The 25,799-nt window shown below is 40.6% G+C and overlaps 1 protein-coding gene across 17 annotated transcripts in view; it reads left to right on the top strand.

Annotated features, from left to right (window-relative positions):
• Positions 1–23,189, top strand: part of LOC6583813 (potassium voltage-gated channel protein eag) — a 67,244-nt gene extending 44,055 nt beyond the window's left edge. For 2 of the 17 annotated variants that reach the window (XM_044007780.1, XM_044007775.1), the window contains exons 5-19: positions 2,663–2,775; positions 3,619–3,669; positions 6,926–7,057; positions 7,800–7,933; positions 8,008–8,151; positions 10,730–10,826; positions 10,890–11,236; positions 11,303–11,458; positions 11,560–11,632; positions 12,646–12,845; positions 16,098–16,350; positions 16,424–16,836; positions 18,317–18,607; positions 19,006–19,023; positions 20,387–23,189. In XM_044007780.1, the coding sequence (XP_043863715.1) occupies positions 2,663–2,775; positions 3,619–3,669; positions 6,926–7,057; positions 7,800–7,933; positions 8,008–8,151; positions 10,730–10,826; positions 10,890–11,236; positions 11,303–11,458; positions 11,560–11,632; positions 12,646–12,845; positions 16,098–16,350; positions 16,424–16,836; positions 18,317–18,607; positions 19,006–19,023; positions 20,387–21,601 (3,637 nt within the window). In that variant the 3' untranslated portion in view covers positions 21,602–23,189. The remainder of the gene's footprint in view (positions 1–2,662; positions 2,776–3,618; positions 3,670–6,925; positions 7,058–7,799; positions 7,934–8,007; positions 8,152–10,729; positions 10,827–10,889; positions 11,237–11,302; positions 11,459–11,559; positions 11,633–12,645; positions 12,846–16,097; positions 16,351–16,423; positions 16,837–18,316; positions 18,608–19,005; positions 19,024–20,386) is intronic. The other 15 variants (XM_044007814.1, XM_044007812.1, XM_044007802.1 and 12 more) reach the window with 13 other exon arrangements.
• The last annotated feature ends 2,610 nt before the right edge of the window (positions 23,190–25,799 follow it).

Genomic DNA, 25,799 nt, shown 5'->3' with positions numbered 1-25,799 from the left:
GCCCTCTCTCTCTCTCTCTCTCTCTCTCTCTCTCTCTCTCTCTCTCTATCTATCTCCCTCTCTCACTCACTCTTTGTCGCTGTGTGTGTGTTATTTATTGTTGCGCTTTGACCTACTTTGTTACTGTATGTGTGTGTGTGTGACCGCGTGGAAAAAGAAAACACCGCAAAAGGTTGACCAAAAAAAGAAAATCTTTTTTTTTCACTCGTCGCTGTCTCTCGCCCTCTCCCGCCCTGTCTCACTCTCTCACTCGCCTTTTGTTTGTTTGCGTATTGCTATTGCCGCTGTTTCTGTTTGCCTAACTGCGCGCACTTTCTTTCAATTTGCCAGCTTGTGGAGCCCTTTAACTCCAATGGCCTCCCCCAAAGGCTCCTCTGTTAGTTTTCTTCTCTTCTGTTTTTCGAGTCTATTGAGCGAGGGCTGCCTCTAGACTGCCTTTGTGCTTTGCCTGACTTGTAACCCAATTTTGTGCCTAAGCAGCACACACACACACTAACACATTGAAGTACTTACATAGATATACCATGCAGCAAAGCAGTTCATTGCACAAAATGGCCGGCCAAACGGAAATGAGTCGTTTTGCGTTTTTACTCGTGACGTCGCTGGGCGTCTTAACAGCGCCGACGCCAACTTCGCAGTCGCAGTCGCAGTCGCAGTCGCAGTTTATTGAACCTTAGTCATGGCATAAATAAACACATACACACACACACACACACACACACATACACATACATGTGCATGCACATAAATATCATTCGTCTAACTGCAATAGCAGCAATCGAAAAAAAAAGCCCAAAAACAACAACATAAACGAAAGCAATAACAACAACAACAACAGAGACAAAGAGTGGAATAGCGAGAGCGACAGCGACAGCGTTAGCCTCGCCAAACACAAATTAACAGTTTTTATTGTGTCTCCTTTTGCACATTCACATTCGGATTCGCCTTCACCCATTGCCGACTGCTGACGTCATTGCAATTTACCCCGAGTCTCTCTCTCACACTAAGCTGCACTTACTAGTTCGCGTGCTCGGTCGCTCTTCCATGTAGTCCGTTCGCTCGTCCCACCCAATCGTTCACTCGCTCGCTCGCTAAGCGCTTGCCCATTTTTACATATTTTCGCGCGCGCCCTAAAAGCATGCAACACTTTTTTCGCCATTTTTTTTTCCTTTTTTTTCTATTTCTTGTTGTTTTTACTTAGTTTAGCACGTGCGCTGCCTTGGCAACGCTTTTCTATTTTTCATATCACTTTATATTTCGCGTTCCTCTTCCACTTCGTTTTTCAAGTCATTCCTCAGCATTTTTGCTTATGCATGTGATAGCATCTGCAGGAGCAGCAGCAGCTGCAGCAGCAACAGCAGCAACAGCAGCAACAGCAGCAGCAGCAGCAAAGAGCTGCCAGCTAGAAGATTCGCCACACGATATGCTAATTTCCATCATCACTCGTGCTTGCCGGCCATTTGGTGTCAACGTGGCCAAAATTAATGGCCACCGCCGAGCCTAGCGGCAAGCCAATTTAGCATATTACCTGACCCGACACCGGAGACGCAGCACTCAGTATATCTGTTCCGCGAACGAAATACCATAGGCTCTCCAGCTCTCCTTATGTAAACTCAATTATTAGATTAGACCGAAGGTTTTCCAGGAATTTCATTTATTAACTCGTGTCGGCCCTTAACACATCACAGCATGGCAAGGTGCAAAATAACCAAAGAAAACGCGAAGAATTTCTGAGAATTTATTCCTTTGCAAATCAAATCAAGTCGTGCCCCAGAGACTCCCCAGAATCAAACGATTTCAATGTAATTCAGTCTAAGGTTTTCAATCTATCAATTTATAGGTATTTTGTAGCTCGATTTCAAGCCATACCTGATATTTAATATACATATATGTTAAGATATATATGATCAAAATATTTATGGCGATGCCAATATACCAACATCATATATCAAAATAAAGCAAGTAAAATAGCTCTAGTCAGACCCTGAAAAGAATTAAGCTGAAAAGGGTTTTCCCATTAGATTCCCACTTCTTTACGTTCGTAAAAAATAAGTTCTCAGAAATTATAATTTTACTTTGAAAACAAAAGTAAAAGCTATCAATTTTTCGAAAATAATCTTGATATATGCTGGACAAAGTAAAATTTCTTATAGATGATGAGAACGATGCGTTAATCACCGACAGACAGATTAACAAGGCTAAATTAAGTTAGATTCCGACTATAAAATTGAGAGTGTTCCCCGTTAAACTTAACGAAGGCAAAACAGCAATCAATATCAATGTCAACATCTACTTAGCTGCACTAACCAACATGAAAAGGTATTATTTACTGATTTAAAGTTAGAAAATATTACCAACGCTCGTAATAAGTATATCGAGCGATGTATTTATATATGTATGTAAAGCAAGTCCAAGTGTTAGTCCGCATTCAGGTAAGACATCTGCTGCTGGCTCTGCCATCTTTTCATCCACCTGCATGGCATGCCCTAATTATATTAATTATAATTAATTTATACTTATGTCTGTGTCTTTGTGTGTATGCGTGTGCGCTGCCGCCGGCAGCTGAAAACTAATCAAGAATAATACCTCGTATATGTGCGATATTCTGCTCTTGTATATTCAACCAACGCCCGCTTCCTCCCCATCAAATTGAAACACACAGATGCGGCTTCATGTACGGCGAGCTGACAGACAAGGAGACGGTGGGACGGCTGGAGTATACGCTGGAGAATCAGCAGCAGGATCAATTCGAGATATTGCTCTACAAGAAGAACAGTGAGTACATATATAAAGATGCATACGATATAAGACTAGACCAAGAGATCCAATGCACTTAGAGAAAAATATTGCACAAACTATGATTTGAGCTCGAATTGAATTTCATTAAGATAAGACTTGGTTAAGAATATACCTCTCGAATGATATCTTTGTAGTTTCTCTGGGTGCCGCTTACTCCCAACCTGTAGCTGCAGCCTCAACAAATACATTTATATACAATGTATATATATGTACATTAATTTATATTTTTGTATACTAAGCAAAATGTAAGCTTGACTAAGTTTAATTAGGGTAGGGTATCATGGTGTAAACAATCCACCCTACTCAAGCAGGAGTTAGGGCTAGATTAGGATTTATGCTTCGTCCCTTTCCACATAATAAATTGTTGTGTGTTTGTTGTTGCTACCTCTCTACATTCCCTCCTCTCCTTATATATATATATATATATATATATATATATATATATATATATATATATATATGTATATATATATATATCTCATTCCACTTAACTTAATCCAACTCAGACCCCAAACACTCCCTTTACTCGCTACTCGCCACTCGCCACTCGCTACTTTAGATTCGTTACCTGCCATGCCATTTGTTCCCAGTCTCCTTTGCTGGCAGCTGTTGCTTTTTAATACAAACAAATTGAGGTGGCATAGCAATTTTTGAGTAGCGCCCATCAATCAAGCCCCAACCACCCCTCCTCGTGCCGTACACACAGAAGATCCCATTCCCTACGGCTGGTGTTTGTGTATCTGTAAGCTAGTTAAAACTCGCTCGATTTTCACTATATGAACGCAATGATAATTAACGCCTTCGAGTATCAATTTACAGATATACAATGTGGCTGCGCCCTATCGCAGTTTGGCAAGGCACAAACCCAAGGTACATGCAACAAGCAATCGTTTATCGTATATCGATGGCGTTCTCGATAGATGACATTATGCTATAGCCTGCAGCTGGCGCATCTCTGCTGTCCGTCTGCCTTCGCACCAGAATTAGCAAAGGACATCCTCATCAAATATGCATAAATCAATTGCAATATTGTGTGCTTGTGTGCGTGCCTGCAAATGTGCGTGTGTGAGTGTATGTGAGCAGAGCAATCGATTCTCATGCATTATGCATGGGGCAAATCAAATGGGTCTCAAGCTACGATTAACTAATCTGAGCTAGCTAATCAAATTGATTTCCACTGAGTCCCAAAAGATCGATTGGGTATGAACTACCAAAACCAAAGACAGATTTATTGAGATCCGAGCAAGCTATGAAATTTCAGTTTGTGATTAGACTTATTTATCGAAAAATTCAAAATGTATTATTTCAAATAGATTTTAAAACCTAAATCAACGGAGAGTACGTAATCCCGTAATCATAATAATACATTGACAGCGTAACACTCGTAATTTCGTAATAATCGTTCCAATGCAATCGTTGGCTACGTAATAATCCTACCGTTATCTACACAGCAATACATTGGCTACGTAATTATCATAGCAATACGTTATCTATACAGTAATAGGTTGGCTACGTTATAATCATAACAATACGTTATTTATACATCAACTGGTTGGCTACGTAATAATTATAGCAATACGTTATCTATACAGCAATACATTGGCTACGTAATAATCAAAGCAATACGTTATAATCAAAGCAATACGTTATCTACACAGCTATACGTCGGTTACGTAATATCAAAGCAATACGTTATCTATACAGCAATACGTTGGCTACGTAATAATCAAAGCAATAGGTTATCTACACAGCTATACGTCGGCTACGTAATAATCTAAGCAATACGTTATCTATACAGCAATACGTTGGCTACGTAATAATCATGGCAATACGTCTACTACATACGGCGTATCGTACGTATTGCTGCATTGCTAACGTACTGCAACGATTACTACGTAATTAACGAATTTTTACGATTGTTACGTTGTCAACGTATTATTATGATTATTAACATATTTTTACCGTTGTTACGTAACAAGCATTTACGTATTTAAATTTTTTCAGTATTTGAAGTCTAGCTCAATTTGAAATAAAAAGTTTTATGAGATTAAACTAAAATTGTCAATGAAAATCCTATAAAGATGGGATTTCAAATAAATACAAGCCCTATTAGACCATTTCAACTCCATTAAAAAATGCCAATTTAGTATATAAAATACTCCAACTTAGATCAGTTTATTGTCGACTCTAATTTCACAGCTGAGCTGCACTCAAGCGTTCATTTCCATGCCGAGCACTCCAAAATATTTGATATATAAAACAATCAATCATTCTCTCAGTTAATATCTCACATATTTACACATCTCAACCTCATCGAAATTGAATTAGAATTTGTTCTCGATTTTGTTTGTGAGCAAAATCAAATTTAAGCTTCGGCTTCAAATATTTGTTCAGTGATGGCTGTAGGGTATTTCCTTTTCGACCAGCCTTGGAAATCTATTTCAAAATCAATTTAAATTTCTGTTCGAGCAAATGCAATTTATAATTTATAGCATTTACTATTTTGGGCTTTGGCTAAACATGAATATTTCACAGTTTCCGCATGCCACAAATTAAATATGAGTACATTGAAGTTGGCCAAGCGAAATGAAACGTGATAATTATTCTTTGGCTATAACGAAACTAGAGATGCGTCACATGGCAGAGCACATTTTCATTTCTCTAATATTTTCTTTCGTTTTTTTTTTTTTTTTTTTTTTTTGAGAAGTCTTACCACAAAAGAAACGCACATCACGTGGCGGCAATTCGATATGCGTACAAATTGAATTCTCTGACAGGTGTCTCCAGGGTAGACATCTGCCGACACAAAAAAAAAAAAAGAAAATGATTCACAGACATGCAAACATGATGTATGTATATATTTATTATATATATATATATATATATATATATATATACATATATAGACAGACAGAATTGATGCTCAATTAGCGAATTTTTTGTTATATTCCCATTTTGAGGCAAGCGGAAACGGAAGTGACAGCGGAAACGTTAACAACAAACCGTACATCAAATTAGCCCATAATTATGCTTTTAATATACGGCCCCAACCAGAACCGATCCCAGTCCAAGTCGTAAACCATACCCAAGTCCAATCAAGTACACCCACGCACGTGCCATGCCTCACGTCCGCTCTTTTCCTATCTCCCCCCACTGTCTTTGTCTCTCTCTCTCTCTCTCTTTCTGACAGCATTACAATTGCGCATACGCCGCGTGGGTCAGCGCTGCAAATGCAAATTGAATTGCAATTATTGTTGATTGGGCGCACACACATACCCGCACACACACTCACACACTCAGCTGCTGTGTGCATGCATGTGTGCATGTGCACATTTAATTTACCATCGCACACTTTTGCAACAGAGCATCGCTTTAACAGTTCTTTGAGCCTCGCTCTCGTAATATCCGTAATTGCAATGCCAAACTCAAATCGTGCGTGCCTTTTTGTTCCCCGTTCTACCTCTGCCCCCCACACTCCATCCAATCCTATCTCTGTCAGTGCCTGACCTGAATGCGTTTGCATTCGATTATCCAGCCAGCACTTGCCCTAAATATGTGCTCAAATTGCACATTAATTTGCAGCTCTGCGATAATCCCGCTCAATAAATAACACAAAGCAAACATCGTGCGCTTTACGCCCACATTATTTTTGTTGAACAATTAGAAAAGGTGAAAAGCTAAGCTCTGTTTATTTACGAACTGTTTGTTAGACTCACACCTGCTCAGAATTGAATGTTTGTATTATGACGAAACGGAATTCATAGATTTGTGGACGATATACAGTTATAGTTTAGTTGTTGTTACCAAAGAAGAGTATATTAGTTTTATTGAATGTCAGTGCTGCATTCTGTCGATTTGTATCATAATGTGCCAGCCTATGTAATATACATCGAAGAATGTGGGAGTTCTAAAAGACTTAATATGTATTTAATAGCCATATTCCCATTCATTAGGTATTCCAGACTATTTCCTAAGTCTTACAGGATACTAAGGAATCATTTCAGTCTGACTATTTTGTTTATTTTTTGAGTTAGATAGTAATATTTCACTATTTTTACGTTCTCTCTCTTTCTCTCTCTCTCTCACTCTTTCTCTCTCTCTATCTGTATTTCTTTTTCCCCTTTAGAAACGCCGCTATGGCTGCTGCTTCAGGTGGCGCCCATACGCAACGAGAGGGATTTGGTTGTGTTATTTCTGTTGACATTTCGGGATATAACGGCACTGAAGCAGCCCATCGACAGCGAGGATACCAAAGGTGGTAAGTAATGATCTAGCCCAACACGTCTTGTGCCCACCCACCACTAACCCATTTCCCCCCTATCTGCCTACCCACTCTATGTATGTGTATATATATATATATATTGCACCCGAGCATACTGCCAGACACGAATTCCACTTGCAAATTGAAATCATATTCACGAATTGGTTATACACTTCACTCGACACACACATACTCGTACTCGCTCCACCCTCACCCCCCCTCCTCACTCTTTGTCGCGCATGTATTCTTTGTTACAATAGTCAGCGCTCTCTCGCTCTCTCCTTTTATCTCTCTCTCTCTATACATATATCCTTCTCTCTTCTCTCCGTCTCTTTCTATCTATCGAACTATAAAACCAAACTGTACATCACTCTACTGTTTTACTCTCTTTTTCTCTTTTGTCTCTGTTTCTCCCACATATACCCCGATATCCAATAAACTGCACAACACGCACACACGCTTACGCATTGTATATATATATACTGAACCGATATAACCAATACAATACAATATATGTATATAAATAATAATGTTTGTATATATTTTTCAACAATTGCTTCTCTTCTTTTCTTTATCGCTTTATCGACTTGTCGATTTATCGCCCGTCTTTTGGTATATTTTGCCACTTCTTTTCGTTCTCTTTTTATATATATGTATATATATCTTTCTCTTTCTCGTTTTCTCTACTCGTTTCTTTGTTGTCTTGGTTGTGGCCTGTTCGTGTCTGTCCATATCGTAGCAGTTAATCTATTCCTTCCAGTTTTAGGTCTCTCCAAATTCGCCAAACTGGCGCGATCCGTGACGCGCAGCCGCCAGTTCAGCGCGCATTTGCCAACCCTCAAGGATCCAACGAAGCAGTCGAATCTGGCGCACGTGAGTACCAAACGAACTCAAAAGCATATATGTATATAATATATATCGATATATATCGATCTGATCTGCGGCAGATGATGTCACTGAGTGCGGACATTATGCCCCAGTACAGACAGGAAGCGCCCAAGACACCGCCACACATACTCTTGCATTATTGTGCATTTAAAGCAATTTGGGACTGGGTGATATTGTGTTTAACATTTTATACCGCCATCATGGTAAGTCAATCCACAGTACAACATCTAGTATCTATAGAATAGGTAGCCCATGTACCCCAAATCAAAATATACCCTGCTTAAGAAACTACTTTAACCCCCGCATGTACCCTACCCTATAACCACCCATAAACCCTTGTTTATAGTTTACCGTTATCTTACCCTATAGACCCCCATAGAACCTACTTCTGAGCTTACCCAACCTTCCACGTGCACTACTTTATACACTCTTCTGTTTTCGACTCTATCCCTTTTCTGTGCTGTACCCCAAATCCTACCACATACCTTACCCTACACTCTACTCCACAGTATACCCTATATTCTCTATAATAAACTAGGAAACTGTTTATGGTAGCTCAATAATTATAACATACTGCAAGCAATTCTTTAACGGAGCCAAAGTACTCCAAGAATACCCTGCAAATCCCTTTCTCTGTTTATGAACGCCCATTTTCATCTCAGCTAGTCGCAGCTGACTCATTTGTTTTTCGGGCACGGTGCTATTGGTCTAGCTAGTTAGGTGTAACCACTCCCACTCACCACATGCCACACGCCACACGCTACATGGCACATGCCTCAAATCCAGGCGGCTGTTGTTTCCTCGCTGTCTACTCAAATTGTGCCTATTTCCGTCAACAAGATGTTAACATTTTCACTTAAATTGCGCTCAGCCAACTTGACTCGCACACACACGAACATATATGCCCCGCCCGCACACACGTAGTGACATACATGTGTGCGTACCGAGAGCTCAGCAGCCTCCAGAGAGTTGGGGTCGAAAGTTGCTTTGTTGCTCTTTTAGTTTGTAATTTGTTGCTTTTGCGTTTGCAATCGCTCTTACATTGCTTTTACGCCCTACACGATGAAGAGAGAAGGGATATCGAAAAGTTATTTGCATGTATGTGACAGGTGCCAAGAAGACATTTCGCACGCTCCTTCAATTACACGAAGTCGATAATAATCGATTTTCATTGGGGAAAGCAAGCGGTTTATCTGAAAGCTCTACGTGGAGAAGGCTATATACAAATATATAAGAAGAATATAAAATGTTGTCAAGTTGCTAATTTACTTTGATTGGCAGTCTTGACTAAACTAAGTTCGATAAATATCGCTTAATGTATTTTAATCGGAATCACTATAATAAATTTAAGATATTTAAGCCAGAATGAGTATCCGCGCTGGAACTCCTAGCCGTCTACAGGGCATCTACTGGCCGAGCGCACTCAACGCACTTACAATTCTGTTTTGTTATTATTTAATGCAATTTGGCTGCGTCGAATTTGGTCGCTGTTTCCAACTTTAGCATCAACTGCGGCTTCCCAGCTCGTCTTAGCCCTCGACAGCACAATGCCCCAAAAACAACTTTTAAGCCAAGCAAACTGAGGCAGGCAGCCGAGACGACGTTTGTGATACATTCAAAATGTGGACTTAGCCAAAGTTGCCTCAGACAGCAACCGACTGAGTGGGTTTTAGTTTCTCAGACTGAGCTTAAGATTGTTAAGACTTTAACGCCTGTCAAAACATGCATATAAGAAAATATTGTTAGAGCTGAAAGTGCCACGAAGTAAATACATAATTCAGTGCATTTAAAAGCAATTCAGTGCGCTGGCTTTAAGGCTACAATAATAATGTGATTAGGCATGCATAGAGTTGGGGATGAAAGGATTGGAGAGCCCTAGATCGCTAGTTGCTATATCTTTGCAGCCACAAGTCTTTCGTTCAAGTCCTCTACAAAGCTAATTGAACAAAAAAACATTCCAAGAAAAATATCCTTCAACCTTGCTCACAGAGCAAACCCCAACAGATATCACTTTCACCTCTTCACGAAGGGCATCAAAGGGATAAAGCGAATAAAATTACAGTAAATATTTAAATGTTTGTATCATTCGTACGGCCATCCACCGAATTGGCCTCGTTGGGGCACTTCTTCGACACTTGTTGCTGGGCACATGGCCAGCCTATTAGGGGAGCGTGGTCGTTCAATGGGAGGGGGGGGATTGCATTAAGTGTTCTTTACCCATTCGCCAGATAAAAGCGAGCACAAGTCAAGAAATCAGATAAAAGTCTCGTCTCTCTGACACTTACACAGTCCTGCTACAAGTGCAGAGACATTTACATGACCAAGTGCCTAGTCGGAGGTGGGCGGCAGAGCCTAAGCTCTGAGGTCCGACGGGGTTGCCCCTATGTCTACGTCTATGTTTGCGTTTACGTCTACGTCGGCGTCTGTCTGCCATACGGCGTGTATATGCTTTATGTGCTTAAATTAATATTCTCCGAGGGTTGGAGATGGCGGAGAACTACCAGGGTAAGAGGCTTGTAACATGCCACTTGACATCTTGACGCTGGTTAGATGGGGGGTGGGGGGAGGTGAGTGGCACGTAACAACGTTAAGGATTACAGATAACACAATGGCAACCAGCTGTTGGCCCAACTGTTGCACAGACAACAATAATAACTAAGCCGCTTAAAATTGCCCAGTGATTGGCATAGGACCCGCTTACACAGGAAAACTCCCCCTATTTATGGCTACGAATTGTCCGTTTGTCGGTGACTTTGGCTAATTGAGTTTGTGGCCTTGCAGGTGCCATATAATGTAGCGTTTAAAAATAAAACCTCAGAGGATGTTTCCCTTCTCGTTGTGGACTCGATAGTGGATGTTATCTTCTTTATAGATATTGGTAAGTTGTCGCTTGGGGTAAAGCAAAGCTTATTTTTGATCTCATGGCTTCACTCATTCGCAGTGTTAAATTTTCACACCACTTTTGTGGGCCCCGGCGGTGAGGTGGTCAGCGATCCGAAGGTCATACGCATGAACTATCTGAAGTCGTGGTTCATCATCGATCTGCTCAGTTGTCTGCCCTACGATGTCTTCAATGCCTTCGATCGCGACGAGGACGGCATCGGCTCGCTCTTCAGCGCCCTCAAGGTGGTGCGCCTGCTGCGCCTGGGCCGTGTGGTGCGCAAGCTAGATCGCTATCTGGAATATGGTGCGGCCATGCTGATACTCCTGTTGTGCTTCTACATGCTGGTCGCCCACTGGCTGGCCTGCATCTGGTATTCGATTGGACGCAGCGACGCGGACAATGGGGTAAGCCATCAGGCCGTCAAGAGCTTTTGCCCGTTTCTTTGCCTATACTCTAGCTCCTTGCTTCAGATTCAATACAGCTGGCTATGGAAGCTAGCGAACGTGACTCAGTCACCGTATTCGTATATTTGGAGCAATGATACGGGCCCCGAGCTCGTCAACGGTCCCTCCAGAAAGAGCATGTATGTGACGGCCCTGTACTTTACAATGACCTGCATGACTTCGGTAAGTCTTTGTGGGTGTTGCCAGCAAAATGGAAGACCATCCTCTACCGTTTGGCCATGTTTGTGATTAATCCTCAAACTGTTTGCTCTCCTTTTTCACAGGTGGGATTCGGCAATGTCGCAGCGGAGACAGACAACGAGAAGGTGTTCACCATCTGCATGATGATCATTGCAGGTGCTGTGTCCAAACACGTTCCGTTGCCGCGTCAAAGTTTCTATAAAATAAAATAACAAAACCAAAAAAAAAAAAAAAATTACACCCGCTACTCCCACGCAACGCTTTTGAATATACTGTCATTGCAAAAGCTAGAGTCAATTAGAGCGCCGCTAGAACTAATAACTGCCGGAATTGGTGTAGACCAAACAAAGCCATCTCAGCTCATTCAGACCTTGCCATCTCTCATCTATGGTAGTGCCTCTCTGTACACCTCTACCATAACTCTCAGCTCCCTCGACCTTCACTCAACACCAACGATGCAAATTGTCGATTGTTAATACCTGATCTATTTCTTTCGTATAATCAATAATAAAACTAATATAACACGACTAGTTGCACAATTCGTCGCCATGTGTGAGTTTTTGTTAATCTATAAAGATATTTACAATTTTGTGAGTTGTTAATGGCATCAGTTACCATTCTTGTGATTCGTCCCATTTCATTGTTTTCCCCCATGTATAGAGACGCACAGCTGAAGCATATTGCGCATACGCACCGTCGAACCATTAAACAGGGCCTGGCCCTCAACAGCCAAGCCCCTGGTGCGCCTGTGTAATGTTTATAAGTTGTGTCTCTCCATGCCTTACTTTTCCTCCCCCCCTCTCTCGCTCTATCTCTGTCTGTCTCCCTCTATCTCTTTCAATGCCCAACTTTGTATGTCGCTCGTCCAATTCTTCGCATTTATTACCGTTCTAGCTGCGCGCTTGCGCGTTTCATCATCAGCGTGTAGAGAAACTCTCTGTAATTTCTACATCTTAGCAACTGTGCTCAACTCGTTGGCATTTTGTACTCGTACTTGTACTTGTTGCTCCATCATAGACAAAATACACTCACACTCATACACACTCACACACACAGACTCACACTGTATGTGAATGCAACGAGTCTTGTTTCTTTTCAATGCCGAATATCTTTCTATCTCTCTTTCTCTCTCTCCCTCTCTCTGGGCCTGCTCTCATAAAACACTGTAGCTCTGCTGTACGCGACCATCTTTGGTCATGTGACGACGATAATACAGCAAATGACATCGGCCACCGCCAAGTACCATGACATGCTCAACAACGTGCGCGAGTTTATGAAGCTGCACGAGGTGCCCAAGGCGCTCAGTGAACGCGTTATGGACTATGTCGTCTCCACGTGGGCCATGACCAAAGGCCTCGATACCGAAAAGGTAAGTGCGGTCTAGCATTGACACCTGCCACCCAGCCATCCCCCCTGTATCTGTGCTGTCTTAAAAATAAAAAATAAAAAATAAAATAATAATAAGGACCTCGTGTACTGAACTAAGAAGTATGTTTAGAATGAGACGAGTAGTTCGCTGTATGATGGTAGAGTCTACGTAGTGTTTCAGCTTATGCATTTTACGAGCTTGTAGAACTTTGCGATCCTACATACACCAAGCATTATAAGAATCCATCAAAACATCATTTTGCTGCTACATTAGCTAATCATAATATTCTCAGCTAGAAAAATGCTCACTGAATATTGCTTATAACAGTCATCAATGTACAGATCGTCAAATATATTTTGATGTCTTCCATCCTCTGCAATCTCTTAAATGACAAAACTTTACTACTAGGGCTATTCAGTTATTGCTATTTAGTTGTCATTTATTTTTTGGTATTACTTTTCTTAGTGCTACACTTAAATGCAGGCACAACGAGTGTTTAACTCGCCACTCGTTACATTGTAAGTCCCATTTAGAATTCTGAACTTGATAACGAGTAACGAGCTTACTTGCCAAGCCCCTTGCAAGTCACTGTAGCTAGTTCTTAATCTCGTCTTAGGACTGATTGCAAGGAGTTAACGTTCTCTTCTGAATTACTTTATTTCAATATTCAGTAGATTGACAGAATTATTCTATAGCAGATGCGTACATATGCACTTCGTTATCAGGCTCACTCGTTACTTGCTGCATACAGTTACTCAGTAGCTATACAATATAGATATGCAACGAGTAAGATTTGTTGTTTCCCGAAGTAGTATTTTCATTTAATTCTCAGACTATTTGGAATAATACTAAGAGTATTTTTTATGAAAGTTACTCGTTGCTCGTTAGCTACAACTAGTCAATTAGAATGGGCCAACTTGATTGCCTGCAATTCAACATATATTCGAATATCTTCAATTATTTTAATTATCAGCATTAAAATAATAGATTTTTAATTTCCTTTCCCACTTTTAACATTTATTGTTTCAATGAGAATGGCCATTAATGTCTCAGGCTTATCTACACATATATCTCAGTGCTTATCAACATATTTGTCTGCTCTATCGCTGCCCACATAACTCACTCGCTGCTCTCGCTAACAAGTGCATAGTGTGGCCCTGGCCCTGGCCCAGGCCCAGGCCCTGGCTCTGGCTCTGGCCTGGCTCACAGTTGCTGTAGTTAAGGTCCAAGGCTTGCCACAAGCACACGCACTCGCACACAGCACACGGCTCACAGCACAAAGACAGACAGACACACATCCACACACCAACTCAGACACAAACACATACATACACACACACACAAACACACACACACATATGCAAATACAGAAATTTACAGCAAAGTTCTTCACATTTCTCAAGTACTTTCGAAATGAAAATGGTAAAACTGCTTAGCCATTGCCATTTGCTCGCTGCTCGCTGCTGTTTGCTTTGTTTTTGCAGTTATTTTCAAATCGCTTCTCGCATCCACAGCAAACGCTCCAAGCAAAACATTAGAACTTAAATCAAACGCTTTCCCAAACAATAACAAGAAATAGAAGAAAACTGGGCGACAAGACTGAAATATGCCATTGGCACGTTTTCATTTTGTTGCCAACTTAGAGGTAGTTAAGAATTTTCACAAAAACGACGCAAACAAAGTTTAAATTTAAGTGAATCAAGAGCTGTGTGAATCAAAAAATGGTACAAAAGAAAAAAAGAGAAGAAGAAGAAAAAGAAGCACATTGCTAAAGGGTAAAGGTACAGATCCGACTAGAGGTCCAGCCACAGCCACAGCTACAGGTCCAAGTCCAAGTCGAGGTCAAGGTCAAGGTCGAGGTCGAGGTAAGCTTTCTCTCTCCTTCACTCTCTGTGTGTACCACTCTTTCTCTCTCTGTTTCTCTCTCTCTATATATTTTTTTTTCTATCTTTCTCTGTGTATCTCTGGCATTTCAGTCAGACCCCTCTAACACTAAAAAAAAAAAAAAAAAACATGTATTAAAAAATCAAAATTCTATTCTCTGTTTTTTATCATTCGATGCGCGTGAGCTAAATCCGTGCCAAAACGAAAAGCGTCCGTCAAATTCATGCCTTTAGATGAACTTAAACCAAACGCCATTAAATATTTAAATGTTTGGTTTAAATGAAAATAGAGTAAAATATTTAATTTTTACATCAACAATTCATAAATTGCCCACGCCAAGGCCGAAGCAAAGCAACTGACCTTTATACCTATTTCGTTGACTGTAGTTTGTGCCGCAATTCGAGAAAACAATTTTCAATGAAAACCAAGAACAACAACACAAACATGAAAAACGTGAAAAATCGGCCAAAGCCGAACTCTGAAATAACCTTGCAGACGTAGTATTAGAAATGATAGCGGTTCCATTTGGTGTCCCAATCTAAACTTGATTAAACTACTTGATCTGAGTCCGATATTGACAGAACTACCAATGTATGATACAGCTGCTTAACATATTCGATAACGATATTCGAATGCAAAGACTCCAGCTCTAATCGTAATCAGTTAATCTCTGAACTCTCAGTTGAATAGACTGCTAGTCCAACTCTGCAGAGGCAATCCGATTCCAAATTCGACTCAGTTGGGATAATACGCGTCTGTAAAGGTCTTAAGCCACTTGGAGGTCTGTTAACTAACAGAAACACCAATCCACACACACACACACTCAACCAATTTCCACCCACACATACATACATGTATATATAGATATATACATATATATATACATATACACCTATATATATGTATATGTATATATGTATATACATATACGTAGATATAAACACTACACAGGATAACCAGACGAAAACACACACACACAGGTCTTTTGTACACTGTTCAATGTTGTATATGTGTATTAGTGTATGTGTGCGTGTGTGACTCTCTCTCTCTCTCTCTCTCTCGCTCTCTGTCTCTCTCTGTGTGTGTCTCTTGTTCTCTCTGTCTATTGTGTATTACTTAATCAATCAATCATCCAGAGCCCGCAGGCAAATGTCCGTACGTGTCCATAAGCTAGCACTCACCTTATTGGGTGGTAAAGCACAAGTAAACTGTTCCACAATCCCAAAGAGAATTTCCCGCCTTTCCTGAAGCCCCAAACCAAGTAGGGTTTTGCGATCCCCCAGTACGGCGGGATTGCGGGTTAGCGTGTGAATATATCTTGAGTAGCAGAGCACACAACGCAACTGGCAACTCATTCACAATTCGCAGGTACTAAACTATTGTCCGAAAGATATGAAGGCTGACATATGTGTTCATCTAAATCGCAAAGTATTTAACGAGCATCCAGCATTTCGTCTGGCCTCGGATGGTTGTCTGCGCGCATTAGCGATGCACTTCATGATGTCCCACTCGGCGCCCGGGGATCTCCTCTATCATACCGGCGAGAGTATCGATAGCCTCTGCTTTATTGTGACTGGCAGTCTGGAGGTAATACAGGACGATGAAGTTGTGGCAATATTGGGTATGTAAAAACAATTCTCAACCGCTATGTATAACAAATCAAGAAACAATTTACGATAATTATCCCATCCAAGGCAAAGGCGACGTCTTCGGCGATCAATTCTGGAAGGACTCGGCCGTTGGCCAGAGTGCCGCCAATGTGCGTGCACTGACCTATTGTGATTTGCATGCCATCAAACGTGATAAATTGCTCGAAGTCCTCGATTTCTATTCGGCATTTGCGAATAGCTTTGCACGCAATCTGGTGCTCACCTACAATCTCAGACATCGACTGATTTTTCGCAAGGTGGCCGATGTGAAGCGCGAAAAAGAATTGGCCGAACGGCGTAAGAACGAGCCGCAATTGCCCCAGAATCAGGATCATCTCGTGCGCAAAATATTCTCCAAATTCCGGCGTACACCCCAGGTTCAGGCGGGCAGCAAGGAACTGGTCGGCTCCGGTCAAAGCGATGTCGAGAAGGGCGACGGCGAGGTTGAACGCACCAAGGTTAGTTTGTAAATTACCCTAATTTTCCCATGCGTTTCGTGTTCTGTTTCCGTTGTTTTCCGTGCAATGCTTTTGTGTGTGTTTTGTGTTCTACTGTCAACGTTACCGTTAATCCTATTTAGTTACTAATTTTTGTTTCCCTATTTAATGAGAGCTCGCTCAAAACATAAGCCAAGGAATAGAGCGCATTATATCACAGCTACTCCTTGTGAGTTTGTTCCTCTGTCTCTCTCTCTCTCTCTCTCCCTCTGTCTTGTGGCGCTTTTTGTGTGTAGCCTCCTCTGATTGAGCTTCGATGCGATCTATGCATTTCATGTTTTAGCTCGACATCGAATTTCGATCGTTTTTCGATTATTATCCATTTCATTTTTGTTTCATTCTTATTCTATTTTATTAACTTAGTATAAATCCATTAAATGTGTCTTTTAATTTTAGTGCGCATTTATATTTGTGTGTTTGTGTATATCTGCCACATTTGTTATTAACCGAGTAATTGAACTAACGTTATATTTTTTATCGAAGCATTATCGTTACTAATCCACTCACAGCTACAGCTCAGCCACAGCCACAGCTCAGGTTTGTTGGGCCATGTGGCCAAGCTGGCACCGTTAAGCGTTTACCGTTACCGTTACCGTTTACCGTTTACCGTTAACCTGTTAAACTGTTAACCGTTAACCATTTACAAATATCGTATTACTGTTATATCAAATGCATACAATTGACTTATGCTCGTCGTATATCTTTCTTTATCTTCCATTAACATGCTTACGCTCTTACTGACAACATAAACTGCATAACTGTGTCTCTCTCTCTCTCGTCCATCATCTTTCTCTCTCTTTCTCACACGCATAAATACGCTCGATCCATTCACTTACCTAATCTCACATTCACGCTTGTTTTCAATATCTCGGAACTCTCCACTTCCACAAATACTGCTTTCACACTCTTTTACCATATAAAAATATCTCCCTCTCTCTTTGTTTTTATTTCTGTCTCTATTTATACCGTTGTTGTGAAACTGTTGTTTTGTTATGCTGCCTCGAATTGTATAAAATTTATTGAACATTGGCTGAATTGATACAAAATATTACTAACGAAAAATTGTAAATTATTTTCCCTCCCTCCCACCTCTACTTTAACCTTCACACTTAAACATGAAAACGTTTTGCAACACTGAAAACTCACAAAATTGAAACACTTTCAAAACAACACTCTAATTTTTGCCTTGCCTGAATTTTCCCTCCACTGTAATCTCTATATTTATCCGATTCCGCTTCCTCCCCTCCACAACAACACGAAACACAACACACTCTCTTCTTTTCCGTTCTCTTTTCTCTCTCTTTTTCTCCCTATCTCTCTCTCTCTCTCTCCCACGCTCTCTCTTTAAATAACTGCTGTCTTGTGCTCGCCAAAAACTTCCAATTGCTCGTTTACAAATACAAACCGAACAACAAACCCAAAATCTATGAACCTATCCAAGAAGCTACCCGCTAAACTAACATTAACCGAGGACTCACGCATATTAACAACCGCCGCTGTACCCTCACCATCGCCATCACCCTCGCCCTCATCGGGTCCACCATCTGCACGTAGTACCCGTGCTAGCAAATGGGGACGCCTTCTGGGCAGTTCAAGTGTCGATTCAGCTAGCGATACGAGCGCCAAGGTAGCCGTCTCGAGAAGTTTGAGCGCCCGCGAAAGTCTGCGTGAGAGCACTGCCCAAGCGAGGCAGAGTAGTACTTCGAGTAGCAATGGTGGACAAGGCAATAAAGTAATTACCGTTAACAATACGAATACGAATACGAATGCGATACAAAACAATAATCAGCAACAACAACATTAACAACAACAACAACAAACAAACCAATCAGAATTAACAAATATTACAAATTTTTGAATAGCAAAAACCAATACAAGAAACTCGTCAAAGCGTTACGCGAAACGATTTCTATTTGAGATATTCTTGTACCGATTTTTGCCACACAATTTTTATTGAACATATCGTTTAGCAGTGATTTTTAATGCTCACCTATTTTCGTTTTGTTCTTTCTTCTCGATGCCAACTCTTCGCCATTTTGCTTTCATTTCGTTTATTCGATTGGTTGTCGACTTTTACGTTCGGTAATCAAAATCAAAACCATTAAACTAAAACTAAAACAATTAATAAAGCATTTACAATTAAGCAAAGTAAGTTTTTACTGATCATTAGTCATTTGATTGCTAGCAGAATAAGTCAATTACACATTTAGTTGCTTTACTCACCATAGCCATAGCAAAACAAAACACACCACGTTTATCGCTATCGATAGCCAATTATCGATACCTGCACTGTACACATGTACAATAAAGCAGTCAGCACAGCGACACATTTGAATAAATGCACCTTCGAGTTAGGCGCCAGCTGGATGCCTTTGCTAGCCGACACAACACGATTTAGAAACGAGCACGACAAAATATTGCAATTTCGTCGGGAATGTCTGCAAATTATTTCGCTAAATGTATTTAATTATAATTTTTTATTTATTTTTAAATTACGAACTTGTATGGCTTTCGGAATTTCGACTTTTTCATTCGCAATTCATTCAATTATTATCCACTTAGTTTGTAGGTGCTTCACAGTAGCACGCTCGAGACTTTAGGCTCGACAACGTGTTGATGTCGTGCCGTGACACGACTTGTGCCCAACTCTAGTGCCGATCGCAGCCATGCGATGTTCTCTACCGATTTGCATGTGGCTATCGATATTATGCTCGTGCCAGCAATGCGTCGCCGTACTGCCTGTGCCACCTCTAGTTAATATTATTTTTGTCTAGCGCGCTGCTATGCTCCCGCACACGTATGCACACACACACACAAATCTATATAGTGCGTGTGTGTGTGTGTGCGTGCATACGTGTGCATATGCACTGAACACGATAGCATATTCGAGTTTCTTGCGACCTAATATCGATTGATATGTTTCTATTTTTCGTTTATTTCTCACCGAATGTTTGCAAATGAAATGATACAAAAACTACGCCTATAAACAAAAAACATTGCTTGCCTTGCTACTACAAACAACCACAACAACAACAACAATAACAACATCGATAACATCGATCTGAATTCGATATTTGAATTGGACGCTGAACACAAATTTGCGCGCCATTTGCAAATCGAACAAACACAAACTCCAATTGGAATCGCACGCTTAACACCCTTGAACAACCTTTGCAATGAACAACAACAACAATAATCACCACCACAACAACCATCACCAATGAATGAATGCCAACAACAAATCCAAACTGATGCAACTTAACCAAACATAACTGTAAATCCACTTTTCTCATTCTCTCCTATCTCCTTGAACTAAAACTAAAACTGAAACCAAACGAATGAAAACCCAACCCGCTCGCTCGCTATTAATTGTCATCGATCGAACTGTCACCACCTTCAAATCTATCCACCTGTCAACCTGTCAACCTGTCAACCTGTCAACCTGTCAATCTGTCCAACTGTCAACCTCTGCATCTTCCGCTATGCATCCATTCAATACGTCACCCTGCAGGTATTCCCCAAGGCGCCCAAGCTGCAGGCTAGCCAGGCGACGCTCGCTCGTCAGGACACCATCGACGAGGGCGGCGAGGTGGACTCGTCGCCACCCAGCCGGGACAGTCGTGTGGTCATCGATGGCGGTGCAGCCGCCACAGCCACGTCCACAGCAGCAGCCACCGCAGCGGGTGCCGCTGGAGCAGGCGGCAGTGCCAGCGGCACGACAGGTGCTCCAACAGCGGCGACTGGCGTCAAGGAGCGTAATTTAGCGCTGGAGCGGGAGCGACAGATCGAGATGGCCAGCTCGAGGGCAACCACATCGGATACGTACGATACGGGGCTGCGGGAGACACCGCCCACGCTGGCACAGCGCGATCTCATTGCCACCGTGCTGGACATGAAGGTGGATGTGCGGCTGGAGCTCCAGCGCATGCAGCAGCGCATCGGCCGCATCGAGGATCTGCTGGGTGAGCTGGTCAAGAGGCTGGCACCTCAAATGGATAGCAGCGGTCAAACGACACCTGGCGACGAGATCTGTGCGGGTTGCGGCGCGGGCGGCGGCCCCTCAGCAGCGGTAGCTGCACCAACAACCGCTACGGTCACCACGCCCGTGGACACTGTGATAACCATCTCATCGCCTACAGCCGCTGGCGCGGGCACATCGACATCAGCAATAGCAACAGGAACAGCAACAGGAATAGGAACAGCATCGGCGAGCGCTGGCGCTGGCAGCGGTCTACTAAATCCAAGCGTCCAAGTTGTGTCTGGCGCGGGAGGCAACGGCCTGGGGCCGCTGATGCTCAAAAAGCGACGCTCAAAGAGCAGGAAAGCACCGGCGCCTCCTAAGCAGACACACGCCGTGACGGCCACAACGCTGACGGGTGCGACTGTTGCAACTGTAACTGTTGGATCTGGTACGACGAGCGTGACAGCGTCAGCGTCTGCATCTGCGTCTGCCTCTGCGGCATCGTCATCGGCAGCCGCAACAGCAGGAGCAGGAGCAGGAGCAGGAGCAGCAACGAGTCCATCGGCCGCTGCCGAGCTGCTGCATTTGCGTCTGCTCGAGGAGGACTTCAGTGCCGCTCAGCTGACGGCGTCAAGTGTCGCTGGCACGCCCACAGCATCGGCGGGCACACCACCCACTGGTGCAGCGACGCCAACGACCACAGCAACAAGCGCAACAACAACGCCAACGGGAAGCGGACGGAGCGTGAAACGCGAGTTCCTCTAGCCAAAAATACTGGAGCGCCATCTGTCGGCGGATAGCAGCAGCTTCGAGCAATAATACTCGACAAATTCAGAGTTTGCCTACGCATACGCTTAGCTAGTCCGTAGTCCGTAGATATGCATAATAGGAACTATGTATGCCTAATTACTTATATGATGTATGACTATATATGTATACATGATGTACATGAAGGTATAACTAATTGTAGATACACCTACACTCACTCTTTCTCTCTCTATCTGTATGTCCCTCTCTCTTTCTCTCTCTCTATGTCTAACGATATCTAACTGTCTTTGTACCCGAACTCTGGCGCTTAAAGCAACAGCTCTTTCTCTCGCTCTCTCTCTCTCTCTTTCTCCCTCTCTTTTGCCCCTCACACTCTCTTTTTCTCTTTCTCTCTCTCGCTCTCTGTCTTTGCTAACACACTTTTATCGTGTGCACTTATTGCTCTATCTATCTATCTCTATCTCTCTCTCTCCCCGGCAACATTTGCTAGCGGTACAAATTTTGAAAGCACTCTCTGATGTATCTGATATAATATGATGTACGATGGAGCTCAATCATGTGATGCTCGCTTAGGAATATTAATTAGGGCATTAAGCATAAAGCATATTGCTTACGAATTTGCTACATTTACTGCAATTATTTACCTTTATATACAAACAATATTATAGATCAGATCAGAGCCGAACTAAATAGCTATACTACACTTACAAACGTACAGACACACACACACACACATACACCCACACATACATATGCATATACACCTACATAGATATACATACATATGTGTGTGTGTATACATGATGTAAATTAATATTTTTGTGATAAAAGCTAAAGCAGGCAAGCAGCAAATAATGCCAGTGAATTGTACATACAAGTAGGATGTGCTTAGGAAAAGCCCATAGGTAAAAACAAAAATTAAAAAAATTAAAAACAAAAAAAACAGAAGAACCGAAACAAGAAAATTTATAGTTACTTAGAGCCGATCCCAGCAGAATTGAGCATTAGTTTGAAATATGGATATGGATCATAAATTCAATTTTTAATCAGTAAACTTTGCTTTTCTATATGTTAATCATGGTAACGCATCTCTATGTAGATAAATATTCCAACCTAGTTTCACTCCTAGAAAACCTTCTGTTGCCTACTTTTAGGAGGACAAAGAAATCAAAATATATATAGCCAATGACTGCTTCAGATAGAAATGCATTATTAACGCAGGCAAGCTATAGATATCGAAAGGAATACAGCCTTAGCCTGCGATCCTTTCAGCTAGCCCTAGGAATCAGCTATTCAGAAGTTTCGCAATTCTGCTGGGCGTACATTTTCGAGATGCCCATTGCAGTCAGAGCCCAAGCTAGATTCGGCTTGGTGCCCAGTCGTGTGTATTTCATGATACCCGTCCTATGTATGTATATACGCCTATACCTAATAAGGGGTATACCTAATAAGGGGTACGTAAGTAAACACAATTAGCAGCAAACACTAACTATACGAAAGATCCCAGCCACAACAAACAGAGACGACAACACACAAAAACGAAAAGACAATCGACAACAACAAAGAAACAAACCAAAAATAGAAATTGTTAAAAACAAAAAGCAGAAGATATTACAAAAAAAAAAATAAATAAATAAAAACATTTGTATAAGCATATTTATACAGAAAAAAAGAAGAACAAAACAATGTAAATAACAAATAAAAATATATTTCATGCTGCGATGCTTTAAATTAGTAAAAAAAAAATATATATATATATATATTTCTTTATGTAAATATTTAAATTAAATAACTTGAAAAGAGTAAATCAATTTAAGGCAGGCAAATATTAAGAGCTACGTTTAAATACTGCAAATGTTAATTAATATTCCAATTGTTTGACACATTCACACTCACACTCATACTCACACTTACTAACATTTTCTCACACACATTTGCAAAATACATACTTTGTGATAAAGCGGAAAAAGAAATACTAAAATTAATTATTAAATACATTTATAATATTTGTTCGTCATGCAACACGACAAAAGGCTTGCCTATAGTTTATAAAATATTCAAATGTTGAAATATTGCAAATTGTTAAAGCCCTCGTTAAGCCCCAGTTAAAGGGGCAAGCTTAAAGATATAACACTTTTGTTCATGTTCTGTTTTGGCATGTGTCCAGACACAAAAAGGTTTCATAACATTTAAGTCGCTTAAGTCGCGAATTATTTTCCACTTGAAGGATTCAGATTCAGATGCGCTAAGTTCTTAGTTTGCTTTTACTAGTTTCTAGCTGTAGAGGCTTTACCACCACAACACACACGACCCCCTCAAGACACATAAAGCAATACGAACTATTGTCTTCCCGGAAACGAACTCGACGCGCTCGGAACTGTAGAGAGTTGTTACTTAGTTAGTTTTACTTAGTTATATTTAGTCTGGCCTAGAGAATCCCACAACAACAACAATTTCCAATGACATAGAGCAAGTGTTCCCCAGATTCAGATTCGACCAACAACCACAAAAAAAAATAAGACAAGACAAGATGAAGAAAAGAAGCAACCGAAAAGCAATTCAAGTGGTATTACAAATTGATATTTAATTACGATAGTGTTTGTAAATACGGCATAGTTTTCAATTTTACGGAATGATATATACACATACATATACATGTATATCCATTCGAACATTTTGATAGTTAAGATACAGAAAATGTTTACCAAAACTTTGTTGTTGTATATGTTTAGAACAATTCCAGAAAACCAACCAAAGTATATGTGCATATATCTATATATGTATATGTATATACATGGATGTTAACTAGCGACGGGCTCAGTGTACATAGTCTAGTGTAGCTGTTAAGGGTTATAGAGTTACATAGTATACATACATATAGGACTTTTTTTTCTTAGTAGCTACACGAAATTCAAAACAATTATGAGTATATAGAAAAATCCACACGGTTTAGCTTAGGGCGCACTAGTCAGATGGAACGACTCAACTAGCTATAATAAGGCATTCATTACAAATTAGTTTACACAATATGTTAGATACCAGGAGATACGACGATAGAGTTTTGGACAGAGTACTTACCTACATACATATAGAGCATAGATCTAATGACTAGCGGTACTAGTTAACTGTATAACAGTTTCCTTTTCCTTTTCCTTATTCATTCTTTTTTATTTTTGAGAGAATTTATTGATTTACTTTTCTTTACATAAAATGGAGAAAAAATACTTAAAATACCGAGAGAATAAACTTAAATTAAAATAATATTAACGAAAAAAATGAAATGGATCAACCATAAATAGCGTTGGCCTCACACGCTTTCGCTTCCAGCTCATAGCTCGCAGCGACAATATTTTAAAATACCAATTTAGTATTTATTTAGTTTGTCATAATGAGTGTTTTTTTTAGAAGTTTTTTATGCTAACTACACAGAGCCTTATACGTTTATGATAAACAACTAACCAAGAACACCTAATTTATTACCTATAAAAATATTTAAAAAAAAAAACAATAAAAAAAAAAAAAAAAAAAAAAAAAAAAGAACAAGCTGAATAAAAATCCCAAGCAAAATTAAGGTGCAATTACAATTTATAGAACACGCTAAATACGCGCGATATTTAGTCGAAATTTATATTAAAATGACAAAATTTATGAAACAAAGAGATATTTATATATACCTATATATACACCAGACCTTCGAGGAATTGTAAAACTCTCACACACTCGAAACAACTCAAAGTCAGGCTCACCCAACTAAATACTCATAAATACTAACTACTACCACGCAGGAAGAAGACGTATTACAAGCCTATTGATGAATTTATGCCAGAGATCAAATGTATATAGTACATCTAAACACTATATATACATGTTTACACATAGAGATAGCTGCTTCAACTGCTTAGAAGCGCCAAACTGAAAATAATACAAGCAAACAAACAAAAATATATACATATATAGATATTAAGCCGCATACAAAAAACAGTTTAAAGCTTACACAGATAAACCCTAGATAAACCCGAAAAACAAAAACAAATTAACAAGCTTTTATACGCCAGAATTTTTTTCTAAGCGAAAATCTTCAATAACAAAAATTACCACGAAATAATACAAGATATTAACATGAAATACCAACTGACAAATACTAATAATTAATAAATTAAAAACAAAACAAAAAGCAAATGCCACTTAATTAATT

The sequence above is a fragment of the Drosophila mojavensis genome, unplaced genomic scaffold (genome assembly GCF_018153725.1).
Source record: "Drosophila mojavensis isolate 15081-1352.22 unplaced genomic scaffold, ASM1815372v1 contig_136, whole genome shotgun sequence".
Lineage (NCBI taxonomy): Eukaryota > Metazoa > Arthropoda > Insecta > Diptera > Drosophilidae > Drosophila > Drosophila mojavensis.
The sequence above is the reverse complement of the archived record's forward strand: the minus strand, read 5'-3'. Positions and strand labels throughout refer to the sequence as shown.